The sequence below is a fragment of the Cricetulus griseus genome, chromosome 4 (genome assembly GCF_003668045.3).
Source record: "Cricetulus griseus strain 17A/GY chromosome 4, alternate assembly CriGri-PICRH-1.0, whole genome shotgun sequence".
Taxonomy (NCBI): Eukaryota; Metazoa; Chordata; class Mammalia; order Rodentia; family Cricetidae; genus Cricetulus; species Cricetulus griseus.
This window is the reverse complement of record NC_048597.1, coordinates 71,789,234-71,808,990: the sequence shown is the minus strand read 5'-3', so window position 1 is coordinate 71,808,990 and position 19,757 is coordinate 71,789,234. Positions and strand designations below refer to the sequence as shown.

Here is a 19,757-nt window from a genome sequence, read left to right as displayed (position 1 = left end):
AAGAAAGATAGGAACTGGGTCCTGAGCCAGTTTCCATGCTTCTCACAGCCATCTGAGCTGCTTTGTTACTGTCATTAAATCACCTCATCGTTATATACTCAGAAATAAAAATACTCAGCTGGATTACAGTAGCCACTCAAAAACTTAGCCAGTCCAATTCTATATATCTCGATGATCTTTTGTACAGCTAGGATAGCCATTATGAAGCCACTAGTGACTTCACTTTTACTATTTTATGTTTACAAGCACTTACCACAAAAAAATACAACAAAGTTGAAACTAGAAAACCAATTAGCTTTACGATTTCATTTTCATGACTTCATGTGTCCCTTTTGCCTGAACTTTGTGAATCCTTATTTCACAGGCGAAGAACTAATTCAACTGGCCTCAAACTACAATGTAAAAAATACGGTTTGTGGTGTAGCCTAAGCGCAATGCTTGCCCATCATGTCTAGGGTTCAAAGCACACTGCAGAAACAAATGAAGATCCTGCTCATGAACAGGAACGGAGAACCCAGAGGTTCTCCGCTATCAAAAGTTCCAGACAATAAGCGCCAAAGGGAGAGGGGAGCACTGAAGACCAGGTTTAGGGGTACAAACAGAAGGTGGACGGTTGAGCCGCCTACAAGCCGGAAACCTCACTCTGGAGTTCCGGGGGTGGTGGCTTCCGGGCGATGACAAAGACCGACTATAAGGCTTGGTCTGATCAGACGGCGTTCCCCGAAAGTGGAAACCTGAGCCGATTCTCGGCCAGAAAAGCTTTCAGAATGGGAAGCACTGCGTGATAATGTGAGGAATCCCGCTGACAGACCCTTGACAGCCCGCCGTGTGGCGGAGAACGCAAGGCTTGTTGGGAAGGCGGACCTAGCGTGCAAGCTGGCCGGACGTGCTACGCCGTAGGCGCAGGGCTCTTCGGGAAATGTGGTCCCTTGGCTCGGCCCGGGCGGTGGCCGTGAGCCCTGCAACCCGGGCGGCCCATCCAGCCTGAACCAAGGATGGCTGGGCCTGGAGGCTCGGGGGCCCAGATCGGGCCCGGGGCCCTGGCAGGAGGTTTGCGCTCCAAGGTGGCTCCGAGTGTGGACTTTGACCACAGCTGCTCAGACAGTGTCGAGTACCTGACGCTCAACTTTGGACCCTTCGAAACAGTGCATCGCTGGCGGCGCCTCCCGCCCTGCGACGAATTTGTAGGAGCCCGGTACGACAGTGTACAAGAGATCCTGAAGGCAATGGGAGTGGCGACGAGAGCCGAGGAGGTCCCAGGATGGGTTCTAAGGGGCAACACCCCGTGTGATGTCCTGGAGGTAGTCGATTTCCAGGGAGTCGCACAGTAGTGACCCTAAGCAGGGTACCAGACGGTCCAGTTTGGGTAGGGAGTCTGAAGAGTCCTCGGTGTGTCAGGCGTCCTTCCTATCTAATGGAATTGAAGATCTCTGTAGATCTTGGCAGTGGAGAGGCTTTACCCAAACTTATGTGGCAGCCACCATGGTGGCAGCCTGGAGAGTCCCAGTCTCACTGCCCCTTCACCTCTTCTTTCTTTCTAGGCGCAGCAAGCACACAGTCGTGGCATATAAAGATGCCATCTATGTGTTTGGCGGAGACAACGGGTGAGTTTACCTGTTAATGGGAGTGGTGGCAGTGGACGATGACAGTGAGACAGACTATTGCCTAAGAAGGGAGTCATGAGCTATGCCCTGTGAACCTCTGTTTCCCTGTCTATAAGGTGCCTTGTACCTGGTTCCCAGGTTATGGTGAGAAGATCCTGCCTGGAAAGCCTTCTCACCCCAGCATTCAAATGGCAGTACATGGAAATATACTGTTTTGAATGAGTAGACACAGCCCTGTGTGGCACTTTTCTTCTTTCTCAACACTTCCCTCTAGGCTTTGCCCACTTGCTTGCTTTGTAACCAAAAGTATGGAGAACATGTTTTGTTGTTGTTTTTACATCTGTTTATGTGTGTGTTGGGGGTGCATGCAGGAGTCATCTTTCTCCTACCATTCGGGTACCAGGGATTGAACCCAGGTTGCAAGACTTGGTGGCAAGTGTCTTCACTTGCTGAGCCATCTCACTGCCTCCAAAATAAATTTTATTGATTCTGTGTATATCTTGCTTCTGGTGGAGATTTCCCTGTGTTGCTTTAACCTCCTGGAAAATACTCTTCCTGGAAATGACTTGCAGTTCTGGTGAGCACTTTTCTCCACACACAGACTTGTTAAGTTAAGCTAAGGTTATGTTTGCAAATGACTCCCTCTTCTCGGACCCAGAACCAAGGGGACTACAGCCTTGGTCCTGTAGTCTACCTGTGGTAGCTGATCTAGAGCAGGTGAGGTTTTCAGGATTCTATTAGAACATGCAAACTTGGCCATGGTCTTCTGGCATCATCTCATCTCCATAGTTCTTTCTCAAGAGCAGCTGGGGATCCATTTACAACTGCAAGTCAAGAGTATGTTCCTCCTCAGCCCATAGCCCCGTAACATCCTGGCACCTCTTTGTGTAGAGCTCAGTCCTTACAGGAGTGTATGAGGTCTACTGTACAATGGTGTTTTCCTGATTCTCAGCCAGCCCTTTGCATTTGTTGTTTCTTCCCTGACACACTCTTGTGGCTTCCTTTCTAATGTTCCTTATGGATGAGGCCTTTGTGCCCTCTCTTACCAGCTCCATTTGCTCTACCCCCCAATTAGGCAAGTGTTGACACTGATTCACTTACCCAAGGCATTTTTCTTCTCACTTCTCTGTACCAGTGCCCAGATGTCATAGTCCGTGTTTAGTGAGTTAGAGGATGAGCCTTAGTAAGAATTCCCCACACTACAAAAGACCACTGTCCAGCATAGGGTGGTGGGTGGGAACTTAGGATCCCTGTCCTTAGCATTTTCTGGAGCAGGTAGACAACTGTGTGGTGAAAAGCAGAAGTGTTTTTGGTATGCAGTTTCAAAAGAAAGTTTAATTATGCATCTGCTTGCCTGTGACTTAAGATAAACCAGGGAAGCCTCCATTCAACAGAGTGGGAAGAAGGGTTCTTGCTAGGCAGTAGCAACTTTGCATATTGGAAAGCAGGAGGAGCAAGGAAACCCGGGGTTGAGGTGGGGCCAGGTCAGTTCGGGTAGAGTTCTTCAGGGCCGCCACAGGGATTTCCTCATGAAGATCCAGGTAGACTGCACTCTCTGGTTTTGGGGAAAAATTTTTAGGTTTTGGGGCCATCTGATCCTTGATGCTTGAGTTGATGAGGCGTTTGTCTTTGGGGGCCTAGTATAGGTACTTAGTTCAAAACAGTAGCCTCCCATTATTTTAACAAATGCCCCTACATTTAAGTAGGGGATTAAATGAGGGAAAGCATGATCCCAGCCTCTAAGCTTTGCCTTCCTGGCTGTTTGGCTATGCTTCCTCTCCCATAAAATGAAGTCAGGGAGGGTATCCACCGTCACAGACTGAGCAAGGCAGAGATGCCCTGCGAAGGCCTGGCCTGAAGGGGGTGCTTGAGGTCTTGTTGGTTCACTGCTCTTTTTCCACATTAACAAGAGTTGATAACATGCCAGTAATGTAAGCAGGACAGTGGAAATCCAGTGGACAATGGATTTCTCTTTAATGCAGTTGTTATGTCAGGTGACAGGGAGATGGGAAAGCATGCAGGTCTCCACTGATGTTTGAGCCAGCATTTCATTGTAGTGCAGCCTTGGGAGGGTTAAATGTAGGAGTAGGAATTCTGGAGACTGGGGTGAGGTGTGAGTGATGACTCCAGCCTCTGGGCTGGTTCATGCTCTCATATCAGCCTTGAGTGGGCTGCTGGTGGTGGGGATCAGGCTGGCTCTGTCAGTGTGGGAGCCCTAGTTGACCATATCACTAGTCACTAGTTCTGTCCTTTGGACATTGATGGGTTGTCTGACTCTGGACAAGTCCAGAGACCTGTGAGCCAAGCCCTTCCTGCTGTCTCCTACCCTTAGGTACATGCCCTTGCCCATCTCTACGATCCTGGTGAGGTAACACCTCCACAAAGTAGCCTGGCTACTGTCACCCTCTCTCTTTCTGCTTTTCAGAAAGACGATGCTCAACGACCTCCTGCGATTTGATGTGAAGGACTGCTCCTGGTGCAGGTGGGTGGCCCCTGGGCTCCAGGATCCTGCCCGTCCTGGAAAGCAGCAGCACAGTGCTGGGTCCACTGGTTGTTAGGGTCAGCTCATCGTGGAGGGCCAGAGAGAAATGTAACAGAGGACAGCCTTTGATGGCTTCCCTCCTTCTCGCAGTTTTCTGTGAGAATCATCCTAAATCCTGTGAACAAAGGGGTCTGCCTGATCTACTTGGTGGTATTTAGACTCTGACCTGGGAGGGACCTTCAATCATCAGAATTTCTCCTAGGCCAGCAGTTGCTGTCTGATCTCAGACAGGGCATGGGCAGGTCTCAGCTAGTTTTCCCAGAGTGCCACCTCCAGGCTGGCAGCAGGGCCTCCTGTCCCACCATTGTCTCATAGGACTAGTTGCCTGCCAGTAGACCCCACATAGGCATTAAGCAGCATGCAAACCCTGCGAACCATTCTCAGCTGTGTGGCCTTGTACAAGGGCTACCTGCTCTCTGGGTGCCACATATTGTGTTTCCTGCAGCAGTCCCTGTCTGGGAGCAGCTTAGAGTGGAGGGTGGGGGTTGACTGGACTTGCTAGCTCCATCATCTGCTCACACAGGAGCACAGTGCTACACAGCACCTCGTGGTGGTCTGGAGGACATCCCCTTGGTCCCCAGCGGCCTTCTGGGTTGGGGTCTGTTTTGAAAGAGGAGGATGCAGGGCTCTGGAGATTTTTGTGACTGCCCTGGACACTCAGCCAGGCAGGGCAGCTTCATTTGGCATCATGCACTGCCTTGGGGTTTCTATTGCTGTGCTGGAACACCGTGGCCAAAAGCAACTCCAGGAGGAAAGAGTTTATCTCAGCTTACATGGCCATGTCACAGTCCACACTCAAAGAAGTCAGGGCAGGAACTCAAGGCAGATAACTGGAGGCAGCAGCTGAAGCAGAGGCCATGGAGGGTGCTGCTTACTGGCTTGCTTCTCATGGCTTACTCAGCCTGCCTTCTTATACCACCCAGGACCACCAGCCCAGGCGTGGGACCACCTACAATGAGCTGGGGCCTTCCACATCAATCACTAATTAAGAAAATGCCACATCGGCTTGCCTACTGCCTGATATTATGGAGACATCTTCTCAGTTGTGTTTCCCTATTTTTCCCAAGTTGTAGATAATCTACAACTTGACACAAGTTGACAAAAACAAACAAGCAAAAACAACAAAACCTCACAATCAACTAGGACCCCACCCACTGCCTGGTAACACTGACATAGCAACAGAAATTGTTTTTCTCACACTTGATCTTTTGTTTGTTTGTTTTATTTTTTGAGACAGGGTTTCTCTGTGTAGGTTGTAGACCAGGCTTGCCTTCATCTTAATGCAGTTGCTACCAATTCTTTCCTTTTTCCTGTGCTGGATATAAAATCTAGGGACTGGTGCATGCCAGGCAAGCACTCTACCTCTGAACTGTATCCCTAGCCTTTTTTTTTTTTTTTTTTTTTGAGACAGGGTCTCAAACTTGCTATGCAGGTAAGGACGACCTGACCTCTTACCCACTTATATCTACACCTGAGTACAGGGGTTACAGACATTCACTCCCATGTCTGGTTTATGCAATATTAGGCATCTAATTCAGAACTTTGGCTGAGCAGGCTGCTGCAAGCTTAGTACAGACAAGGCAAGCACTAAACTAACTGAACTCCATTTCCGGATCTGGTTCTCTCTTAATTTTAAAAATCCTTTGACTGGCCAGTGACTTGCCCACCAGATAAAGGCACCTGCTGTGCAAGCTAGGTGAGCTGAGTTCAATCCTCAGAATTAAGTAAAGGTGGAGGAGATAGCTGCTTTACAAAGCTGTCTCTCACCTCCTTGTGTGTACTGTGGCGTGTACGAGGGCGCGCGCGCACGCACACACACACACACACACAGTGAAAAAAATGAAAATCACTTTGAAGACTTTGTGACTGTAATTACAAGTTGCTGAAGAAAGGTGAACTTGGTGGCATACAGCTGTAATACCAGCAGTCAGAAGGTTGAGGCAGAAAGATCATAAGTTCAAGGGCAGCCTGAGTTCAGAACCCAGCTTAAAAAAAAAAAAAATCTAGGAATGTAGTTCAGTGGTAACAGTGCTTGCTTAGCACATATTCCTTGGTCATCACTCGACACTGCAAATAATTCACATATAGCCAGGTGTGATGGTGGCATACAGTTAACATTGTAGTCTTTGGTAGGCAAGCAGGCAAATCTGAGACCAGCCTTTGTAACATAGCAAGACTCTCTCAAAAAACAAGCAAAAATACATGGCTTAAGCTGAGCATAGTGGTGCATGCCCAACCAAGTCAAAATCTGTTGCTTACTTAAAGAAACAAATTGTAAAATATCTTCCAAATGATTCATAAATAAATAAATAAAGGCCCTCAGCCTGGCATCACTGGTGGCTCACAAGTTTACTCCTAGCACACAAGCAGATCTCCTTGAATTGAGACCAGTCTACACAGTGACTTCTAGGCCAGCCAAGACTACCTAGTAAGACCCTATTTAAAGGGAAAAAAGTCAGGCATGGTGGCTTTTTAGTCCCAGCACCTGGGAGGCAGAGGCAGGTGGATCTCTATTTGAGGCCAGCCTGGGCTACATAGTGAAACCCTGTCTTAGAAAAAAAAAATCCCAAGAAGCTTGGTGTTTTGGAGCCAGGGCCTCCTTCCAGGCAGGATATGCAAGAATTTAATGCCTGTTATTTTGGTTTCCCCTGGCTACTGATGTTTTAAATGGTTCTACGGGAGAACGACATCCAATACAGAAGTAAAGCAAAGCTGACGCTCTGGTGTACATCTCTTCTCTCATCTCTTTGGGTGGCTGAGGTGAAAGACTGCTTGAACCATAAATTAGAGGCCAGCTTGGGCACCACAGTGAGAACCTGTCATGGTGATGCCTCTCCCTAACCCCAGTATTCAGGAGACTGAGGAAGGAGGAGGATAAAGTTGAGGCTAACCTGGACTCCATAGCATAGTGAGTTACCTGCCAGCCTGGACCACTTACAGCAACAACATAACTTGAAAAGGAAAGGAGAAGGGAGGATAGGGTAGAAGAGAGGGAGGGAGGAAAGGAAAACAAAGTTTTGGGGGTCTCAAGGGCGATGGGGCTTGGATTGCCTGGCTGACCCCTCACTGACTTCACCCTGTGCCTCTCCCAGAGCCTTTACCACTGGCACCCCACCAGCTCCCCGTTACCACCACTCAGCTGTTGTCTACGGGAGCAGCATGTTCGTCTTTGGTAAGCAGCCTTGCCCTCCCACCCCCTCACCCTCCATGAGGCTCTCTGAGCTCTGTTGGGTCAGGGTTCTCTTACCCCACTAACTGATTTTCCTAGTGTCCCTAGCTCATGGGACTGGGTGTGTCCTCTGATGGCTAGGGCAAGAAACATCAATGTGCCTGTCCCTGCATCCCAGTGCAGAGGTAATTTGGGTGGGCTAGGGGTTGTTGCTAGAGGTTTGTACATGTTAACTAGGACCCCCACACTTAAATACCAAATAGTACCCCAGATGTAACACTTTGCTTTCATTCTCTTCACCCAGGGGGCTATACTGGAGATATTTATTCCAATTCTAACTTGAAGAATAAAAATGACCTCTTTGAATACAAGTTTGCAACTGGCCAGTGGACAGAGTGGAAAGTTGAAGGGCGGTAAGTGGTTTTGCAGAGAACTTTCACAAGAAGAGAGTGGACTTAAGCCTGGGATGTGCTTCCTGCCACTTTTCAGATGGGGAGCCTGTGGCTGGGAGACTTTAGCTGCTTAGTTTTCATCACTGCTGAGTCCCATGTGGCAGGGCTAGACAGGACATTTGCAGCAGGCTGGAAGCTGCGAGCTGTGCTCAGGCATTGCCTCAGCCCAATCCCAGGTGTACACCCCTTCTTTCTCAGGAACTGGGTGGGCTGATCTGTGAGTACACCCTTCACTATTTTAAGAGCAGCTGGGAAGGTGCTGGGCCTATGTGGACCACAGAATTCCTTTTTTTTTTTTTTTAATTTAAAAGAGGACTCTGACTTTTTATTTTTATTTATTATGTATGCAGTCTTCTGCTGGCATGTATCTGGTGCCAGAAGAGGGCACCAGATCTCATTACAGATGGTTGTGAGCCACCATGTGGTTGCTGGGAATTGAACTAAGGACCTTTGGAAGAGCAGCCATTGCTCTTAATCTCTGAACCATCTCTCCAGCCCCCTCAAAATTTCTTTTGGTTGTATTTTGTTTTATTTATTTTTTCTCAGCACTGGGGATGGAACTCAGGGCCTCATACTAGGCAAGCTCTCTGTCATTGAGCTATACTCCAAGGTCTGTATCTGACTTTCTCCTTCTTTGCGACAGGCTCTAATGAGGCTAGGCTGGCTCTGAACCTGCTGTGTAGCTGAGGAAGGCCCTGAACATCTGGTCCTCCTGTCTCTGGCCCCTGAGTGCTAGGGTTACAAGTGTACTCACCATACCTGGTTTTGTGGTGTTGGGACTCAAACCCAGGGTTTCGTGTATGCTGGAAAAGCAACCTACAAACTGAGCCACATCCCCACCCCTTAGGAGGGGTTTTGGTTTTGCCTTTGTGTTTTTCGTTGTTTGTTTTGAATCAGGGTCTCACAGTCCCACTGACCTCGGGCTGGTCTTGAAGTTCTGACCTTCCTCCTTTCATCTCCTAGTGCCAGGATTTACAGACACATGCCATCATGCCTGGTTTTATCATCTGAATATTTTACACATCTGCTGTTCAGACCTCTTGTGCTATTGTTTGCATCTAGTGCCCCAGCACTGCCCTCTGAGCTCCAGTGTCAGGCCGTTGTGGCCCTAGCTGCTGAATACACAGAGCCCTTGCTTCAGGATGTTCCGATGACCTTTCCTCGTGTGTGTGTGTGTGTGTGTGTGTGTGTGTGTGTGTGTGTGTGTGTGTGTGTGTGTGGGTGTATTTTCCTGACATATATGTCTGTAACACATGCATGTCTGGTGCCTGAGGAGACCAGAAGTGGGATTGAAGTTCCAGGGGGTGGTTGTGAGTGCTAGGAATTGAACCTGGGCCTCTTGAAGAAAAGTGAGTTTTCTTCAGTGCTGAGCCTTCTTTCCAGCCCCTCCTCATGTTTTTCCTTATGTTCTAGGTTGCCAGTTGCCAGATCAGCCCATGGGGCCACAGTGTACAGTGACAAGCTCTGGATCTTTGCTGGCTATGATGGCAATGCCAGGTAGGCAAGTAGCTGGCCATGTACCCTACCTGTGCATGTCCTCAGGGGCAGAATAAGCTCTCTTGGCACCTGAGTGCTCAGGCTGGGGTAAGTTGCCCTGCTGGGTTTTGAGTCTCTCAGGAGAGGGGTATGGAGGTGAGGCTTCTGAATGGACGGACCTCCTAGCCAAGTCTGTGATCCCTGGACTTCCTCAGATGAGGAGATTTGGAACTACAGGGGCCTGGAGGCCAGAAGCATCTCAGCTTAAAGCCAGCCCTGTGTTCCTCCCTGTGTTACAGTTTCCTCTTTATTTATTGTTTTATATTTTGCTTTTGTTTTAAGACATGGTCTCAGCTGGGTGGTAGTGGCACATCCCAGAACTCAGGAGGCAGAGACAGGCAGATCTATGTGAGTTCGAGGCCAGCCTGGCCTATAGAGCAAATGCCAGGATTGCCTCCAAAGCTACACAGAGAAACCCTGTCCTCAAAACAACAACAACAAAAAGACAAGTTCTCTCTCTAGCCCTGGCTGTCCTGAAGCCCTCTGTGTAGATCTGGCTAGCCTGGAACTCACAGAGCTCCTCCTGCCTCTGCTTCCTGAATGCTGAGATTAAAGGTGGGGGCCTCCACACCAGGCTTCCTCCTTGTTTTAGAAAGTTGTTTTGGGCCTGGAGAGATGGCTCAGAGGTTAAGAACACTGGCTGTTCTTCCAGAGGCCAGGTGTTCAATTCCCAGCAAACACATGGTGGCTCACAACCATCTGTAATGAGATCTGGTGCCCTCTTCTGGCCTGCAGGAATACATATAGGACAGAACACTGCATACATAATAAATAAATATATCCAAAAGTATTTAAAAAAAGAAAAAAGAAAGTTGTTTTATTGTATTTGTCTGGTAACCAAACAGTGCATGCTCATTTTAACTGCAGCGGTGCAGAAACCAGTATCGGCACAGTGGAGCAGCAGGCTTTATGGGACACATCGTCTTTTCCCTGCCCCACGTATCTGGCTCTGTCCCATAACCCCAGATGTTATGTATAAATCTACTTCTGTTTTGGCTGGTCAGAGAGCCAGCAGGAAGTGAGAGCTGTTAGAGGCTGTGTGCTGGGATTTGATGTAGATCTTCCCCGGAAGTTCCTGTTTCTTATAAGAAAGATGGCACAGTTGTCTCCTGACACACGTGGCAAGTGGTTCTTCCCTGGAGCTCTCCCTCCCAGCCAGGCTCAGGGCCAAAGGATCCTGACTCCTCCATCCTGATGCAGGTTGAACGACATGTGGACAATTGGCCTCCAGGACCGAGAGCTCACATGCTGGGAGGAGGTGAGGGGTGCAGGGAGCATGATGCAGGTGGGAAGTCAGGGGCACTGGGGACCGGGTTGCAGCATCCAGAGGTGAGGGATAACGGAAGCTGGTATACGGGTGAGAGGTGCTAGGGTGGCATATAACAGTCTGCCTTCTTCCCCTCACCAAGGCCCACCTCTTTGTCTCCTTTACCCTTCTGCCAGCCCAACTCCAGTATTAACTAGAAACTCCAAGTGGATATAGTTTAGTTGGTAATGTAGCATGCACAAAGCGAGCATTTGATCCCCAGACACAAATAACCTGGGTGTGGAGGTGCATGCCTGTAACCCCAGCACTTGGGAGATGGGTCAGAAATTCATGGTGATCCTCAGCTACAGCGTGAGTGTGGGGTCAGCCTGGGCTATGTAGAGAGCTTCACAGAGAGATCCTGTCTCCAAAAGGAATGAATTGAATAAATAATAAAAGGCTTTGGAGCTGAGGCTGGAGTTCATGGTAGCACAGCATGTACACATTCCTGGCTTTGATCCCTAGAAGCAAAGTGGAGTCAGAGGAAGGAAAAAGCTCCAAGTTTGATAGGCAACGTGCCACATGTGTCAGATGTGATTTGTTCCCGTCCACTCTCATGTGAACACAGCAAAGGCAACATTTTGTTTATAAAGCTCCCCTGGAGCTTTATTTCTCTTGTAGAAATTACATTCTTAGCTCCAAATGAACTTCACAATTTTAGCCACATCTGATCAGAACTGGGCCCGTGTGAGTAGGTGTGATGAGGCTGTAACCTATTTACATTTATTTGCTTCAAAGTGTAGGACAGTGTAGCTCCAGGCCTGTGAGGCCCTGGCTGAACCGTACCCCTATTGCAGGTAGCCCAGAGTGGGGAGATCCCCCCATCCTGCTGCAACTTCCCTGTGGCTGTGTGCCGGGATAAGATGTTCGTGTTCTCAGGGCAGAGTGGAGCCAAGATAACCAACAACCTCTTCCAGTTCGAATTCAAGGATAAGACGTGAGTTCCCTGGGTTTTGAGTGATGCAGATAAAGCTCAATCCTGTGTCTGGTAACTGTTGTGATCTCCCCTAGTTCCCACATATAGCAGGAGCACTCAGCCTGGAGTATGGGTTTTTGACACCCTCATAAGGCCCTTGAGGTATGGCTGTAGCTCAGCAAGGTCTATAGCCTGAGTCAGGGTCCCACAGCTGGCCCGAGTCAGATAACCGTTGCACTGTGTATGGCTTGTTCATTGACACCAGTAACAAATGTGGCCAGCATTAATCTCATGGGGTAGCAGAAGACAGGGGCTGCTGGCTAGCCTTAGGACTCTGTGATGGGGCTAGCCTGTGGCACCGGAAGTAGCAGAGGAATAGGGCTTGGGAGGGGACTCCTAGGTGGAGGGAATCTTGTTGAGTACTGGGGCAGATGTGGAATTAGCCTGCATGTTTGGTTCCTTAGATAACTTAGCAGAAAAAGGGATTTGTTGGAAAGGCCTAGGAGCCCTTGGAGGGTAGAAGTTTGGAGGAGCGTTAGTGCCTGGGCAGGCATCCTCTAGGTGCAGACTCTCCTGATGGGGCAGTGAGAACAATTATGACAACACAGGTCTGTATAGCTCCATTCCCAGAGAAGACTAGCAGAAGCTTTGCCCTGTCCCTGCTGTCTGCTCTATGGTGGCAGGAGGAGAGGGAGCTTGGGTAGAGCTCCATGGTGGGTTGCATGGAGTTGAGTAGGGCCAATACCTGACCTAAACAGAGCAAGAGATGCTACACACACAGGCCTGTGCCTTCCGTTTAGACCATGGGCTGGCAGCACAAGGACTTTAGGGGAACTTCATAGGAGAGCCTTTTGGGGAGTGTGTGTGAGAGCAAAGTCCCCACCCCAGTTCTGGTTCATGGTCATGGCCCCAGGTGGACGCGCATCCCTACTGAGCACCTGCTCCGGGGCTCCCCACCACCGCCACAGCGGCGCTATGGACACACCATGGTGGCCTTTGACCGACATCTCTATGTGTTTGGGGGTGCGGCAGACAATACACTGCCCAATGAGCTGCATTGCTATGATGTGGACTTCCAGACCTGGGAGGTCGTCCAGCCCAGCTCTGACAGTGAGGTAAGTCCTGCTGGGTTTCCTTGGTTCCATATAGCCAAGAGCAACTTGAGAACTTTTACAGCCCCTAGTCCTGTATCCTTCAGCTTTGCATGCCTGCATTCCATCAGTCACATTGTGCTGCTACCCTGCAGATCTCTGGGAAGCGCCCTGGCCACCTTCGCAGCCTTCCTTGATGTCTTGTCCCTCTGGAGCCCATAGCAAACCCTGGAAGGGATGGTGGCTTGTTACCTTCTTGCATGTTTCCTCAAGGTTGGTGGGGCTGAGGTGCCTGAGCGAGCTTCCTCTTCTGAAGAGGCATCAATCCTAACCTCAGAGGAGCGGAGCAGCTTTAAGAAGTCCAGAGATGTGTTTGGCTTAGACTTTGGCACCACCTCAGCCAAGCAGCCTGTCCACCTGGCATCAGAGGTGAGTGTCAAGGACACTTATTAAAATTCCAATGCCCTCTGAAGCAGGAACTCTCATAGATGTGTAGAGCAGGGCTCCTGGAAGAGCAACACATGGCTCTGGGGTCCTCTAGTCAGTGTGGCTCACTGGCCCAAAAATGCTGTTAACCTGGGTTTCTGCACAATCTGTCCTGCCCTCTGCCTCACTCCAGGGTCCCAGCTTCCCTCTGTACCTACAGGAGCACCCAGGGAACCTCTATCCAGGGGACTGGGATCTTTGGCCTTTCCTCTTTCATGGCCACATGGATCTGTGACACTATCTTGGCCACAGCCAGATCCACAGTTGGCATCTGTCCCATCCCATTACTCTGTCTCCTTGTCCTTCTCAGCTGCCCAGTGGGAGGCTCTTCCATGCAGCCGCTGTCATCTCTGATGCCATGTACATCTTTGGGGGCACTGTGGACAACAACATTCGCAGTGGAGAAATGTACAGGTTCCAGGTATGTAGCTAATTGTTCTGTGAGGCCTGCTGGGGTGGATGTCCCCAGAATGCAACTGAGGCCAGTGGGTGGGATTAGGGCTGTGATAGGGTCCCTATTGATAGCTAAGCCTGAGGGATGACGGTATCTTGGAGAGTCTGGTGGAGAGGACTGGAGGTGCTGTAGGTCCAGGTATGCAGAGATGGCACTAGGAGGAAGAGAGCCTTCCTGCAGAGTGAGGCAAGCTTCAGAGAAGAGAATCCGGGAAGCACACAGAACTAGCAAAGGAGTGGGCCACGCTGGGCTCTGTGCCAGGATCTCCAGGGAAATCATAGGCTGGAGAAGGCTGGTGGGAGCTTCCCTTGGAGCCCCTTCCCAAACCTGAAGGAACAGGTTGTTAGGACAGGGGTCCCTGGTAAGTGGAGACATGGATAAATCTGTTTCAGTGGTGGGGAGGGGTGGGACGGGGTTGCTTGATTACTCGGGTCCAGGTTTTTACAGTGCAGCCTGCCTAAAGCCTGGGAGTCTTTGTCCAAGAAAAAAACAGTGGAAGCTAGAGAGATGGCTCAGTGGTTAAGAACACTATCTGGTCTTCCAGAGGTCCTGAGTTCAATTCCCAGCAACCACATGAGATCTGTAATGAGATCTGATGCCCTCTTCAGGCCTGCAGGGATACATGCAGACAGAACACTGTATACATGATTGATAGATAGATAGATAGATAGATAGATAGATACATGCAGACAGAACACTGTATACATGATAGATAGATAGATAGATAGATAGATAGATAGATAGATAGATAGATAGATAGGTAGGTAGGTAGGTAGGTAGGTAGAAAAAAAAATAGAAGAAATAGGAGGCCTTCTTAGTCATGGCCCAGGCTCACCTGACCCTGGTCTGAGGGTCCCATGGCTGGCTGGTCTCAGGATGGCTTGTTGATTGCTCATTGATTATCCCTCTGCAGTTTTCTTGCTACCCTAAGTGCACACTGCATGAAGACTATGGGCGCCTATGGGAGGGCCGCCAGTTCTGTGATGTGGAGTTTGTGCTTGGTGAGGTAGGTGACTGACCTATGCCAGCCTCACCTACTACTCTATCTGCTGAGTGGAGCTTTGCCCTGGCCGGCTGGCTTCTGTCCCCTGGGGCAGGGGTCCTGTGCTTTCACCCACATACCAATTGTTCTTTATGCAGAAGGAAGAGTGTGTGCAGGGCCATGTTGCCATTGTCACTGCACGAAGCCGCTGGCTTCGTAGGAAGATCTTGCAGGCTCAAGAGTGGCTGGCTCAGGTAAGGTCTCCTTTAGCCCCCACGACTGGGAAGCTTTGCCCACTGTCTAACTGGGGTGCCCTGAGCTCCCTTTTCCCAACAGAAGCTGGAGGAGGATGGGGCCCTAGCTCCCAGGGAGGCCCCTGGTTCAGCTGTGGGCAGGGCACGGCCACCCCTGTTACGTGTAGCCATTCGTGAGGCTGAGGCCCGGCCATTCGAGGTGCTCATGCAGTTTCTCTACACAGACAAGATCAAGTATCCACGGAAAGGTCTGCCTCGGGTATGGGTGGTATGGACCAGAGTGGGGAATGGGCAACAGAGCCAGAGGTGGTGCTGCTAGGTCTGTTACAGATGTGCCCAAGGTACAAGCCATAGTCAGTTGGCATGCAGTTCTTGTTCATGGAGGGAGCTCTGGGCCCTGTTTTGGGCCCTCCTTTCCCCCGGACCCTAGGCTCAAGGGCTTTTTGGTACAGGCCATGTAGAGGACGTGCTACTCATCATGGATGTATACAAGTTGGCGCTGAGCTTCCAGCTGTGTCGCCTTGAGCAGTTGTGTCGGCAGTACATTGAAGCCTCTGTGGATCTGCAAAATGTACTGGTTGTATGTGAGAGCGCTGCCAGGCTACAACTGGGCCAACTCAAGGTACAAGTTGGGGTTAGCTTAGCAGCTGGGAATGCCTACCAGCCCAAGCCTTCCTGGGTGGGGTGCGGTGTGTTCCCTTGCTCCTCACTGCAAGCTCTGCGCACAGCCTGACCTGATTTCTATGTGCTGTGCCTGTCTGTCCCAGGAGCACTGCCTGAACTTCATAGTGAAGGAGTCCCACTTCAATCAGGTGATCATGATGAAGGAATTTGAGCGCCTCTCATCCCCTCTGATTGTAGAGATCGTTCGTCGGAAGCAGCAGCCGCCCCCTCGAGCACCCTCGGATCAACCTGTGGACATTGGTAGGGAATGTAGGGAACTTAAGAACTACCTACCTGCCAGGCTCTTGGAGTAAGGTGGCTCTGTGACCCACCAGGTGCTCCCAGGCACAAAGGCTGGGAGGGACAGAGACAGTCTCAAAGAATTCATAGAGGCTTTCAACAGCTAGCTGTGTGCCAGTGAGCCTGGATACCCACCCCTGGGGTGACCTGTGCCTTCTCTAGTTGGCTGGTCAGAACTGGCATCAAGTGATATCAGCTACATATCATCTAATACTTCTCATCCTACCCAGAGGAGAAGTTTGATAGCACCTTCACTTCCTCTTGGGGCTTGTACTAGCCCCTGCCACTGGCATAAGAGTCCAAAAGATGAGCCCGGAGGGGAGTCCAGCATGAGGCTGGGAGCTAGGCATTAGGGCACATGGTGGAAAACTGTGTATTGGTGCAGCATCCCTGAGGGCCAGAACAAGGACTGCAGTTTCCAGGGGACCTGAGGGCTGAGGGAAGGAAAGACTGGCACTTTTAGCTTGGGGAAACTGAGCAGCAAAGCAACATGGTCACTGCAGAGAGGCAGTGCTTATTGGGCCAGAAAACAAAGGTAGCCTATCCATTCAGGGTGGAGGTGGGAGTCTCCTCAAGGTCCTTCTACACCCCCAGGCACATCTTTGATCCAGGACATGAAGGCATACCTGGAGGGGGCAGGCTCGGATTTCTGTGACATCACATTGCTGCTAGATGGCCACCCACGACCAGCCCACAAAGCCATCCTAGCTGCCCGTTCTAGGTGTGTTGAGGATGTATGAGGGAGGGAAGGGCAGAGCCCTGATGCTTTCTTCTCCTGAGTGCTAGGATCTACCTCCTTGTTTGCAGCTATTTTGAGGCCATGTTCCGTTCATTCATGCCAGAAGATGGGCAGGTGAACATCTCTATTGGGGAGATGGTGCCCAGCAGACAGGCCTTTGAGTCCATGCTACGTTACATCTACTATGGCGAGGTCAACATGCCGCCTGAGGACTCACTGCATCCTTTTACCTGCTGGTGCTCCTGGGTCACTACTGGGAAGTCCTCACATCCCTCAGACATGTTTGGTTGGCTGGGTGATCTCAGCTTGGTACATAATTCTAGGGTGTCCAGTGCTGGTGCTGGGCCTACTGGTCTCCAAAGACTCCAAGCAGGTGGGCAGCTGGAGGGGCCACTTTGCAACTAGCACAGTTGAGTCTTGACCTTTATAAATGCCTGGGACAAGTGGGGCTATCACTGTTTAACAAACAGGTGAGTAGACAAAGGGATTCTTTTTTTTTTTTTGGTCGAGACAGGGTTTCTCTGTGGCTTTGGAGGCTGTCCTGGAACTAGCTCTTGTAGACCAGGCTGGTCTCGAACTCACAGAGATCCGCCTGCCTCTGCCTCCCAAGTGCTGGGATTAAAGGCGTGAGCCACCAACGCCCAGTGACAAAGGGATTCTTTGTGCGTTCTGTCAGAAGTGTTTGAACCTGAGGTGCAAGGACGTCTGATGGGGCCAGAGAAGGCTTGGAAGAGTTCTGTGAATGTGCACATGGAAATGAGGATTCAGGTTTTCTTTGAATCTTGAATGGGGCCTTTGAGCTTGAAATGGTTCAGAACCAGTTTAGAGAGCAAGCCAACTGGGGTGCAAACTGGAGTTCTGGCTTCTGAGGTTTGTGTAGTTCCAGCAGTACCCTCTCCAGGAGGACTAGGGATGTGGCAGGATGGGTGGATGCAAGTGAATATGTGTCCTCTGACTTGGCAGCTCCTTAACTTGTGCCCAGCTACCTGTTTGCAGCCCCCTACTACTACGGCTTCTACAACAACCGACTGCAGGCATACTGTAAGCAGAACCTGGAGATGAATGTAACGGTGCAGAATGTGCTACAGGTAGTGCCTCAGTGCCTTCCCGCCACCCCTTCATCTGTGGTGAGCCGAGGCACGGCCTCATTGTCCCTGCCATTGCAGATTCTGGAGGCGGCTGACAAGACACAGGCACTGGACATGAAGCGGCACTGCTTGCACATCATTGTGCACCAGTTCACCAAGGTCAGGCTCTGGCCCCAGGGCTCTTGGTCCCAGCCCTCCCCAGCAGGCCTGGGCATCTCTTGGCCATTGCCCACTGTCCTCAGACAGCCAAGGCCTAAGCAGGCTGGGCCCCAAGAGGACTTAGCTGCCCTTGCTGGTCCTCCTGGGAGTCTGGTTTCATCTAGTTTTGGTCATCTGTGCAGGTCTCTAAGCTGCCCACACTGCGGTTGCTGAGCCAGCAGCTGCTGCTGGACATCATAGACTCCCTGGCCTCCCACATTTCTGACAAGCAGTGTGCAGAGCTGGGTGCCGACATCTGAGGATCTTTGTGAGGACTCTACCTGTTTGGAGAGTGATGATACTCAACCGATTGGCCACTCTCCACCTACAATGTGATCAGACCTGTGGTCCCCAGCTTCTACTGGGCAGAGGTGTACAGGAACTCCTAAAGGCTGGGCTTCATTTCGGACACAGGCCCCATAGGGAATGGAAGTGAAGCAGACTCCCTTTCCAGCTGGCACCTCTTCCAAGGAGACCAAGGCTCAGGGACACTGCTCAGTGGTAGATGAGTGTGGCTTGTGTTCCCAGTGTGTTGTGGATCCAGGTATAGAATCCTATTGTCAGGAGATCAGGGCTTGTCAAGTTACTCTACCAATAGGCTGTATTCCACTCCTAACCCAGAATTTAAGAATGGGGATCAGTGAAGTGTCTGATTCTAGACATGAACTTTGGAGATTTTGCTCCCAGCTCACAGGGCAGCAAGTGTAGCTTAGCCTCCCAGACAGGCTGCATGTTCCAGTCCACCCCGTGTGCATACCTGGGCCAGGGAGGAGTCAGCAGAGACACACACAGCTCTTGTGTTCTGTCACGGACATGCCTCCTTTAAAGCTGTGGCAATGCTGTGTACACACTTGGCTGGCATAGTGGCCACCTCTAGTCTGCCCTCCTGAAGCACATGGCAGGCAGTTCCATGGCTTTAGGAGATTCCCCAGATGTGGGCTTAGCACATCTGCCCGTGTCAACACATGGTGTCAGTCACAAGGGAGAGAAGATTGCATATCTGGGATATCTCCTAGGAGACTTTCCGAGCATCCATCCTAGTTACCTGATTTCAGGGTGTCAGAGCCTACATCCAGTGTAGCACAGTGGGCCCTTTCTGAGTACAGGAACCTACTCTGTCCTAGGAAGACAGAACTCATTTTGGAGAAATGCTTGACTCTTCCTGGCCTTAGAACACATTTTCCTCCTGTGTTCCATTCACCCCATGCTGTGGGGCTCTAGGTAGAAAAGTGCCCAGGATGGCAGGCAGTCCCAACAGATGACCAGGAAGTGGTTTGGTTTATAAGATGAAGTACTGAGCTCAAGCAGCAGTTTAGCTGAGTGGAGGGTGCCAGCCCATGGTGGGCAGCCAGGCAGGCTTGATGTGAGTCAGCTGTGCTATGTCATAGCCATTCCCCCAAGGTGGTGAGCTATTCCAAGCCTCTTTTTTTTTGTGTGTGTGTGGGGGGACTTTGGTCTGCAAATCTTGCTTCATGCTGACCCCTGTAACTGGACCTTCAATTATCTCCTCTACACAGGATATGAATAAAAATATTCACCCAGGGTTTCAAAAAGAAAACTTTCAGAACTTTGTGTACAAACTCAGCCAGAAACTCAACTGTGCTTAAACTATGTGGCCAAAGAGCAGTAGGGAGAGGCCATGTGCTTATGTTTACCATGGACACAGCTATAGTAAGAAGTCTAGATTCTCAAGATGAACATAGTACTAAGGCCAGGACCTGAATGCTGTATCTAAAGGACTATTCTCTAGGTGTGGTCTTACAACTTGACAAGTGTAGCACTCTATGTTGGTTTTGAGGCTCTCTAAATGGGGCCATGAGTGAGCAGTTCAAGGGACTGGTCAAACGGATGAGGCCTGTGGGCAGAAGCTTGTTGTGCCTCTACATAGGTACCCAGTCTGACAGTGGGTATGATGGCACATGCCCATCACTCTACTCAGAAGGTACAAGGAGAATCAGGAGTTCAATGTCATCTGTG

The 19,757-nt window shown here is 50.3% G+C and overlaps 1 protein-coding gene across 1 annotated transcript; it reads left to right on the top strand.

Moving 5' to 3' along the window:
• Positions 1-664: 664 nt before the first annotated feature.
• Positions 665-19,338, top strand: Lztr1 (leucine zipper like transcription regulator 1). Its single transcript, XM_027413185.2, has 21 exons — positions 665-1,195; positions 1,542-1,604; positions 4,030-4,086; positions 7,239-7,318; positions 7,620-7,728; positions 9,181-9,264; positions 10,504-10,561; positions 11,407-11,546; positions 12,439-12,640; positions 12,890-13,045; positions 13,413-13,523; positions 14,470-14,562; positions 14,697-14,792; positions 14,875-15,040; positions 15,245-15,414; positions 15,560-15,716; positions 16,350-16,476; positions 16,563-16,712; positions 17,477-17,582; positions 17,661-17,741; positions 17,924-19,338. Exons 1-21 carry the CDS (start codon positions 996-998, stop codon positions 18,038-18,040), a joined length of 2,523 nt encoding a protein of 840 aa, XP_027268986.1. The 5' UTR covers positions 665-995; the 3' UTR covers positions 18,041-19,338.
• The last annotated feature ends 419 nt before the right edge of the window (positions 19,339-19,757 follow it).

Bases quoted from the DNA above. Each gene is read 5' to 3' on its own strand.
- Lztr1 (XM_027413185.2), top strand. From the start codon at position 996: ATGGCTGGGCCTGGAGGCTCGGGGGCCCAGATCGGGCCCGGGGCCCTG. The intron at 13,046-13,412 runs GTGAGTGTCAAG...TGTCCTTCTCAG, and splicing joins CTGTCCACCTGGCATCAGAG to CTGCCCAGTGGGAGGCTCTT. The intron at 14,793-14,874 runs GTAAGGTCTCCT...TTTTCCCAACAG, and splicing joins CTCAAGAGTGGCTGGCTCAG to AAGCTGGAGGAGGATGGGGC.